The following is a 10504-nucleotide window of genomic DNA, read 5'->3' on the forward strand; positions in this document are numbered from 1 at the left end:
TTCATAGCCGTTTTCCATAACTCGTTCTTTTCGGATCTCATCGCTTCGTTAAAATCCACCGCTACGTACGTTACTGGGCTACCATGAAAGTCGGTTCGTTTGATCTTACCTCTATCTCTCAATTGTCGCACATTCTCGCTAGTTCCATGATGTTGTTTTTTTTCCTATATTATTGTCCCCATATTTCGAGAAAATATTTATCATTTATATTACATTGATGTACATTTGCATCATTGGGAAACGACAAATATCGCTAGATTTTACTCGTACAGTAGGTACAGTCGTGTAATTATCATTAATCATTAATTTTCCGTGAGTAATCCACGAAGAGATATTACTTCATCTCATAAGCATTTTTAGCAAGAATTATCGACACACTAATGAAGATTGAATTGCCACTCGGCGTCCATTGAATATTTATAAAATCACATAAATTAGCGCAATTACAATAGCTTCTCAGAGAAAAACTGTTCTTTCTGTTAATCACCAATAATAGAGAAACATTTTTCATTGTCTGTAAAGAAAACGCGGTGCATTAAAATTTATCACGGTCGATAAAGATAGCAATACGTTGTCATATTTTTGACGGTTTTCATTTAGCTTAAATAACGTTCATTTATCGTACAGCTGTAAAAAGCAGAAATTTGAAACGCTTGCACAATTCAAAAACTTGACAATTTTCTATTGGAAATAATTGTTGGCTTATAAGAGGTGAAATTTGAAAAAATACTTTTTTATGTGGCAACTGTGACGACAACTATAAAGACTAAAAAAGTAAAAAATAAAATATACGGATTAAACAATTTTTTTTAAAATAATTTTTATTAGAAAATTCACTACAGGGAAGAAACTAATTCTCTTAATTAGGTATCATTATGCAATTGAATGTAATAATAAGATACAGGGAAAGGCTGTACATGTTAAGCTGTAATTACACAATAGGGTATTGTTCGATTTCTGCACTTTATTTATTTCATTTTGTATTTTTAATTTTATTGCCAAAAATAAAAACATCAAAAGCTCGCGGATTAGTTCAATTCCAAGATTTTCAGATTTAAATAGTACGATGCATTTTTAAACGCGATTCGATGCAGTTTTTATTTATCTACAGAAGAGTATACAAGTACTTGATTTGAAAAATGATTACTGCAAAGTATATCATAAATTTAACTTATCTTTTATTCTATTTTGCTTTATTTTTGTTTTTTATTCTTTTTTTTATTTTATTTTCCTTTCTTTATTCTTTTTTTTTTATTTTGCACTTTACAATTTGTCCACCTGAACATTGAATTTAATATTGTATGTCTTGTGTGAATGGGAAGGAAGGATAAGAGAGAGTTAACAAGTTTTTAATCTTTCAGTAGTTTTTATTCACTAAGAGTCCTGACTAAGAATATACAATGCAGTACAAATATATACAGAAATATACAAGTATCCACATAAAACTGTACATACAATCATACATACAAAACCATACATACAAAACCATACATACAAAACCATACATACAAAACCATACATACAAAACTATACATACAAAACTATACATACAAAACTATTCATACAAAACTATACATACATTGATTATTATACATAGGAAAAATAGAGTGACAAGAGTATCGATTATTGGGGATCGAGGTATCCCAACTCCAGCCAGTATGCTGCCATATCTCTTGCGGTTTCTCCCGGCTCTCGGTCCAGCAGCAACCTTGCAGTTATTGCTTCTCCCGGAGAAGGATCGATGTTGACTAGGCTCCCTGTCCGTCGCAACATGGTGAATTGGGCCACTCGATGTCTCTTCGCTTGGATCGGTTGTTCTCGTACACCTGGCAGGACGATTTTTCTAGCCCACGGTGCCATTTTTGCCAAATTCCGTGGCAGCAGCCTTATTGAACTGAGACATTGCTCGCTTTCTAACCCCCAATCGATTAGAAACATGATGTAGCCAGTCATGGTCCGTTGTAAAAGGATGGCTCTTTCCCAAGCGCTAGCTTCCTTAAAATCTACTAGCACGGCGACTAGCATGCCTGCTCTTAAACTTTTCGCCTTCGGCAAGTACTGCATGGGATGTTCCATCATCTCCAAATTGAGTGTTTTGGTTATCTTCGGACATCCAACCAAACGAACCCACATGGTGGTAAGTGATTCGACTCGAACTACCCGGACAGGAACTCCTTCTCGGAACCGATCGTTTGTGCGTTGTAAAATCTCCATGTTTTACAAATCTTCGAAAAAATTTCGAATTTTAATGTTCGACTATACTGAGCTGCCTAGTTGACGTGTCTAGCACGGATGATGCTCTGGCTCCGCCGGGAATCGGCCCCCCTTTATATACCTGCAGCGCCGACCCTGAAGACTTACTCGGTCACCGCTTGAACTAAACGCACTTTTTCGTTTGTCTTGTTTCACACTTTTCTTGTCCTCGCAATATTTTATAACAATGTTGACAGTATATACAGGCAGAATATATAGTATATTTTTGATACACAAGTGTCAGATATCAATTATTGTTTTCCGTTAAAATAAATATACCATAATTAGATGCTCTTTTTAACATTCCGATCCGCATTCTTACAATATTTTAGAATTTTTAACCTGAAAATGTCGCTGGAAAATAGAAAACGAACAATTTGAAAAGCACTAGCATCTTGAATGTGAAAATTATGACGTGGGTGTATGCGCTTTGCCCTGCTTTAAAATATATAACACTCAATTGTATTATTCATTATTAAGGTAAATTATTAAAGTTCAAGTGTATGCATCATACCCTTAAGAAACGGTAAACCGATTCTTTGCAAGTTTTCTTCAAAGAGATACGCGATACGACTTGTTGGATTGAAGGGTTTCTTTTCTTCTTTCGTTTCTCCTCCTTTTTTTCTATTTGCTCCTTTGTTTCTCTTTGGTCGTCACTAGTTTTCGTTTTAGTGACGAAGAGAAATAGTTGGAACGAATTTGATTTGCGGAGTTTAAACTCGGCTCTTCGCTGATATCCGATTCGTAGTTTGGTGATTGACAATTATTGGAGTGGTGAACAACGCGTTGTATTTCATGTATTTTATGGAAGACTGCTTTTTAAATTCAATATATACGAAATTCCCATAACCTCTCGTATCGAATAGATGGAATTTTATATATAGTTCAATTTTCTTACTTGTATAAATACGAAAGTTTTTATTTTGGTACTTTATCTTCTCTGGATTATGAATTAGTCCGAAACTCTTTCCGACAACTTCCTCTCGCGAAATAAAAAATCCTTGCTATAGAAAATCGTAGAAAGTAAATTTTCTATATTAATCCTCATTCGTTATCAATTAAAATTTCGTTATTGATTAAAAATTATTATTTTATTAAATTCCTTAAAAAATCGGAACGAACTTTCCGGGCAACTTATATTATATCTAATATATCGATAACGGTTTCGTATTATTCGATCGTGTAATGTAAAAATATAATTGTTACAACCGTTCGCGGAGAGACGCGATCGCGAGGAAAGCGCGTCAGCGAGAGGCGTAAATTCTCGCTACGATTTTGATAATCGTCGGCGCAAAATAGTCTTTCCCCTGTTTCGGTTAAGATAACAGAGTTAGGTAAATGAGGTTAACACTGAATTAACAGGTTAACAAAAAATGGTATATTCGACAATATATATAAGAATACAATAAGCACGTCACAAGTTATTGAACGATTATACAGTTACTTTGATGTAATAAATCGACTCGGCTTTACAATATTTATTGATATAGTTGGTAGACTATGCGACTTGGATTTTGTTCGTTAGACTCTTTTAGCGCATTCCGTTCGGTTTCTCAATCGATACTGATTGACCTTCGATGGTCCCTTTGTGTTCTTTGGGAGGCGATCCCCACTATGCTCGGGTCACGCCACCGATCACGCCATCAGCACGCGTGTCACCTTATGTGTGTAGTTAAAATAACGGACCGAATCGAAGGTTCTGGAACTCGCTCTGTTTGCTGCTAGCCGATACATTGTATATTTGTCGGATGATTGAGACGATCCGTCTGCGACACTGTCGTGCCACGAGCGACGGTTAAGAATACGGCCTATGGAATGCCTCGTGTCGTAACATACTCCCCCCGTTGAGAGGGTACCGATCAATTGATAAGATGTGGTGCTGTGAGGTGGGTCTCTTCTAGAATTCCTTACTGTTAATGAATGCTTCGGAGTCATCTGACGTCGATCTGCTCGGTAGTGGTACCATCCGCTTGATGCTCCGATCCAGGGTGCTCGTTGCCGTTCGGACGGTAGCCGTCCGTATGATGCCGTCTGCGCCGGTTTGGACCTTGATGATTCTGCCCAATGACCATTGCATTGGGGGAATGTTGTCCTCTCTGAGAATGACGATGGTGCCTTCTCATATGCCGTGACTGCCCTTGCTCCATTTGTTCCGGATATTCAACTCGTTCAGGTACTCTCGATTCGCCAGAAATGTTGTTTGAGCTTTTAAAGATGTTGCCAGCTGGAGAGACGATTGGACGGAGTATCCCTGAAATCTCGTTCTCGAAAACTTGTTGGTGAGTCTCCGATGAGGAAGTGACCGGGAGTGAGGACAAGGAGATCATTTGGATCTATTGATATTGGAGTGAGCGGACGGGAGTTGAGGATAGACTCAATTTCAATGATGAGTGTATTTAAGTTTTCGAATGTTAAAAGCGCGTTACCTACGACACGTCTGAAATGTCGTTTGAAAGATTTCACTGCAGCCTCCCATAACCCGCCGAAGTGGGGTGAGTTGGACGGAATGAAGCGCCATTCGATCCGTCGGTCGGCTAAAAAAGACTGAACCTTCACCTTATGATCGTCGGAGTGCAGGAGGTTTCGGAGCTCTCGTAATTCATTGTTGGCGCTAACGAAGTTGGTATCGTTGTCAGAGTATATTGTTAGACAGAATCCTCGACGAGGAATAAATAAAGCTTGTGAGGTCGATGACCAGCTCGATGTGAACTGCTTTAACTGCAAGACATACAAAGATTGCCACGTATACCTTAATTTCGCGTCGGTTGCGGTCCTTTCGTTCCTTGATGTAAAATGGTCCGCAATAGTCAATTCCGACGTTGGTAAACGGCCGAGATTCAGTTATCCGTGCGGCTGGGAGGTCACCCATTACGTAATCCACTGGAGGTGGATTGGCACGGCAGCAACGGACGCACTTCTTCACAGTGCTCCAAACTTGACTACGTTCGTCGATAGGCCAATAAGATCATCTTATGGCGTATAGAGTAGCTTGAGTTCCGGAGTGGAAGGTTAAGATGTGTTCATGCTCGATTACGTGTGCTGTAACGGAAGACTTAGGTAAAATAATCGGATGTTTTTGTGACGAATAATCGGATTGTTGAGTGACTGAGTCGGCCTCCGACTCGCAACATCCCCGTCCTTGTCCAGAAATTGATTGAGCCGTTGTAACTTCCCCCTCACTGCAGAATTTCGATCAGCTCGGAGAATACGGATCTCATCTGAAAAATAGCAAAGTTGTAATAATTTGACAAGCTTGTTGTGCGCAATAGTCAAATCATGTGCAGTTAGAGGTCTCTCTCGATCCTGTTTTTGTCTCCATCGAAGACAACGAGCGGTAACTCTGATTAGTTTAGGCCAAGAGGAGAATATCTCCAGCAGACTGTGGTCGGCGGGAGTCACGGACAGACAGGTTGCATTCTTTTGCTCCGGTATTTCGATTGGTAGTGGTATTGGGTTCCACGTCGGCCAATATTCTTCAGGCTGTTGTAGCCACTCCGGTCCATATTGCCAAATGGTTGGTCGTAGAAAGTCTTCGGGCGATTGTCCTCGGGATGTGAGATCCGCAGGGTTGTCATTCCTTTGAATTTCTGCCACACGATTAGCGACGAATGTTTTCAGCGTATGGTGTGATGTGTTGATCCAATGAAGGACAATGATAGAGTCAGTCCAATAAACAGTCCGAGAAATATTGTTTGGTAGTGCTTGAAGGACTGTAGTAGTCAATGTTGTGAGAAGAAGTGCTCCACTCAGTTCCAGCCTTGGAATAGTTTGTGATTTGAGCGGAGCCACTTTTGACTTCGCAGTGAGGAGTCGTATCCAGACATGGCCCTCCGGAGTGATGGTGTGAAGGTAAACACATGCCCCATACGCCCTTTCGCTGGCGTCACAGAACCCGTGTAGCTCAATTTCGGTTGCAGACTTGATGACAGTTTTGCGTGGAAACCTTACGTGGTTTAGTAATGGTAACTGCGTATAGTATTCATTCCATTCTGTATGTAAATCAGCCGGCAGAGATTCGTCTCAATTGATTTTTAACGTCCAAAGTCGTTGGAGTAGCATCTTAGCTCGCACGATTACTGGTGCAAGTAATCCAAGAGGATCGTAGATCTTGGCGATTTCGGAGCTGATTATTCTTTTCGTGATTCGAGAGCTGGTAGGATTGATTTTAACGGAATATAGGATCGAATCGTCAGAGGAGTTCCAAACAACGCCCAGAGTTTTGAATGTTTGAGATTCGCCTAAAAGTAGTTTGTCGTTTATATCCTGTTCGGAATGTCCTTGTAGCAGCTCTCGGTCGTTTGATGCCCATTTTCGAATATTTAAACCGGCTAGTTTGAGTAGTTCTGTGAGTTCCGTTCTCAATGATTGTGCCTCGACCTTTGTATCAACCCCTGTGAGAACATCGTCGACGTAGAAATCTCGCTGTAAGACTATCGCCGCTTGTGGATATCGACGTCCCTCGTCGTCCGCAAATTGTTTGAGGCACCGAATGGCTAGATAAGGAGCCGCCGAAAGCCCGAACGTTACTGTGTTAAGTTGATAGGTGTCAATTTCTCCATTAGAGTTACGCCACAAAATTTGTTGGAATTTCCGATCCTCTTGACGCACAAGAAATTGCCTGTACATTTATTCAATATCGCCTGTAAGGACGTATTGATGAGAACGAAATCTCAGGAGAATAAAAAATAAGTCTTCTTGTAGTTTCGGTCCCGTGTGAAGTAAGTCGTTTAAGGAAACTCCGGTGGTGGTTGGTGCCGATCCGTCGAACACGACTCGGAGTTTCGTTGTTTGGCTGGACTCTTTGTTCACGCCGTGATGTGGCAGAAAATATCCGTCGGCCGTGGAGTGATCCGTGGTGATCTTCGACACGTGTCCTAATTCCAATTATTCTCGTATTACGGCGTGATAGTCAGCTTCGAATTATTTATCTCGTTGGAAACGACGGCAGAGAGATGTGAGTCGTTTCATCGCCATGGCTTTAGAGGATCCAAGCGAAGGCGTTGTTTCGATAAATGGAAGAGCGACAATGTATCGCCCTTCGTCGATTTCGAAAATGCTCCTCGCATTGTCGTTCCGCCTCAGAACTGTGTGAAGTGGGCGGCCCCTCGCCGATTTCCCAAAAACGGGCGAGGTCCGCCTGTAAAGCCGTCGTGGAAGCGTGAAATGTACGAGCTGAGCATTGTGGGGTTGGACTCCCCCCGATGACCCATCCGAATCGCGTTTTTTGCAGCCGCAAGTCGGGCCCGTTTGAGTGACTGATATTGAATTGACTTACGCAAAGTGATGCTAGTGTTGGGCCGGCGCTCAGTAAGATTTCGATCCGAACAGGTCCATGGAATGCTGGATCGGCAAGTTGGAGATTCCTCGGTATTTGTATCAGTGAGCGATCTATGGTTTGATCTGGGACCCAAGTCGATATAGTTGGAATGACCAGGAACGTCAGTGTGCGTTCGTATGTGCCGTCAATTGAGGTGATCGTGGCCGTCGATATAGCGTTTCGAGGTCGTCGATAACGCGTCGAGAGTTCCGATTGGGACCGAAAATTTCCGTTGGTTGAGTTTCAATGAACTAGCGAGTTTTTCGGTTATGAAATTCATGCTAGAGCCGGTGTCTAGCAGAGCTCTACAAGGGAATGGTTGATTTTTATTGTTAAGTATGTTGACCTGTTCTGTGACCAAGAGATCGTGATGGAATTTGGAATGAAGCGAGGTCAGTGAATCGGTTCTCTGTGATTCGGTCATTCCTTCCCGTGTCGTTGAGAACTGGACGGTAGGTTTAATTCGACTACTTTTGTTCGAGAACACCGAGGCTCGCGTTTTGGAGAAGTTCGCGGAGACCCTCGGGGAGAAGTTCGTGTAGACGATAGGGGCGACGACAGGGGAGACGTGGATGCGCGTCTCGAACGGTGGGACGACGGAGGTGTCGATGAACTAGGTGATGATCGTCCGTTAGAAGATCGATCGCTCGAAGAATGACCGCTCGACGATTGGCCACTAGATGATCGTGATTTGTCGTGACCTTGGTGTTGATGCAAATATGTATGATGTCGCTGTCTGCATATGCGACATGAACCGGCTGAGTATTGAGCATGAGTGTGTTCTGTACCTAGGAAATTTGTACAGAGTGAAGCCTTTTTGACGATTTCGAGGAGATTTTTGGCAGACTTCACCTTGAACACATCGCAATGCCATATTTCGTGTGGTCCTTGACAAGTTGGACACGCCAACGTCTTGTGTGTAGTGGCGAAAGTGTGAATTCGCGGCGCGTGTTGTCGCTGTCGGTTATGTTGGTCGGGCGCCTTTTTTATCTCGGTTGGTGTTGAACTTGTCCTATCGCCGTTCGTAGGTGTTTTAAGAAAATCTACCAAGTGTGTATATGACGGCATTTTTTTGTCCAGTAATGTGCGTTGCCATTTGCGAATGACGGCTTCGATGTGAACAATTTGATGAGGACAACGTTTGACGTGATTGGTTCACCTAATTTATCTAAAGCTTTGAGATTTATTTCGACCGTCTCAAGGAAATCGTCTATAGCTTCGGGTGTCTCCTTAGTTATTTTCGGATAATCGAAAATCAAGTCCCAGTGGCGCATGCGGACTTGACGGTGACAGTCAAATTTGTCTTTTAGAACGTCGATAGCGATTGGATAATTTACCTTTGTAATGTCTAACGATTTTATGCCTTTCCGGTCAAGGATGAACTGAGATACTGAAATTTTTGTACGGGTGTCAACCGTTCATTTCGTTCCCCTGTGTCGGTTAAGATAACAGAAGTGCGACTAATTCGCGGCGTCGATTGTCAAAATCGTAGCGAGAATTTACGCCTCACGCTGATGCGCTTTCCTCGCGATCGCGTCTCTCCGCAAACGGTTGTAACAATTATATTTTTACATTACACGATCGAATAATACGAAACCGTTATCGATATATTAGATATAATATAAGTTGCCCGGAAGGTTTGTTCCGATTTTTTAAGGAATTTAATAAAATAATAATTTTTACTCGATAACGAAATTTAAATTGATAACGATAGAGGATTAATATAGGAATTTGATTTTCTACGATTTTCTATAGCAAGGAATATTTTATTTCGCGAGAGGAAGTTGTCGGAAAGAGTTTCGGACTAATTCATAATCCAGAGAAGACAAAGTACCAAAATAAAAACTTTCGTATTTATACAAGTAAGAAAATTGAACTATATATAAAATTCCATCTATTCGAAACGAGGGGTTATGGGAATTTCGTATATATCGAATTTATAAAGCAGTCTTCCGTAAAATACATGAAATACAAAGCGTTGTTCACCACTCCAATAATTGTCAATCACCAAACTACGAATCGGATATCAGCGAAGAGCCGAGTTTAAACTCCGCAAATCAAATTCGTTCCAACTATTTCTCTTCGCCACTAAAACGAAAACTAGTGACGACCAAAGAGAAACAAAGGAGCAAATAGAAAGAAAGGAGGAGAAATGAAAGAAGAAAAGAAACCCTTCAATCCAACAAGTCGTATCGCGTATCTCTTTGAAGAAAACTTGCAAAGGATCGATTTACCGTCTTAGGTACGATTGAATTTTGAGCAGGGATGTTCCTTCGTATGGCAGGGTTTGACGCGAATTACGCGTAAACGATACAGCACTGCAATATGTGACGGATAATGCTGTTCTCTACGCAAGCACATTGGATAAATAAATGATAATTTTTCTTAGGGATATGATGCATATTCTTGAACATTAATAATTTACATTAATAATTAATAATACAATTGAATGTGATATATTTTAAAGCAGGGCAAAGCACATACACCCACGTCATAATTTTCACATTGAAGCGTGCTAGTGCTTTTCAAATTGTTCGTTTTCGATTTTCTAGCGACATTCTCAGGTCAAAAATTGTAAAATATTGTAAGAATGCGGATCGGAATGTTAAAAAGAGCATCTAATTATGGTATATTTATTTTAACGGAAAACAATAATTGATATCTGACACTTGTGTATCAAAAATATACTATATATTCTGCCTGTATTTACTGTTAACATTGTTATAAAATATTGCGAGGACAAGAAAAGTGTGAAACAAGACAAACGAAAAAGTGCGTTTAGTTCAAGCGGTGACCGAGTAAGTCTTCAGGGTCGGCGCTGCAGGTATATAAAGTAGGTCCGATTCCCGGCGGAGCCAGAGCATCATCCGTGCTAGACACGTCAACTAGGCAGCTCAGTATAGTCGAACATTAACATTCGAAATTTTTTCAAAG

The 10504-nt window shown here is 40.9% G+C and overlaps 1 protein-coding gene across 1 annotated transcript; it reads right to left on the reverse strand.

Moving 5' to 3' along the window:
* Positions 1-5218: 5218 nt before the first annotated feature.
* LOC138189220 (uncharacterized) lies at positions 5219-8638 on the reverse strand. Its single transcript, XM_069131354.1, has 5 exons — positions 8423-8638; positions 8185-8358; positions 6331-6849; positions 5507-6219; positions 5219-5432 (listed from the first exon to the last, which is right to left on the reverse strand). The coding sequence occupies exons 1-5, from the start codon at positions 8636-8638 to the stop codon at positions 5219-5221; spliced, it is 1836 nt and encodes a 611-aa protein (XP_068987455.1).
* Between the last annotated feature and the right edge of the window lie 1866 nt (positions 8639-10504).

The sequence above is a fragment of the Bombus flavifrons genome, unplaced genomic scaffold, assembly GCF_040668555.2.
Source record: "Bombus flavifrons isolate JBK064 unplaced genomic scaffold, iyBomFlav1_principal scaffold0019, whole genome shotgun sequence".
NCBI lineage: Eukaryota > Metazoa > Arthropoda > Insecta > Hymenoptera > Apidae > Bombus > Bombus flavifrons.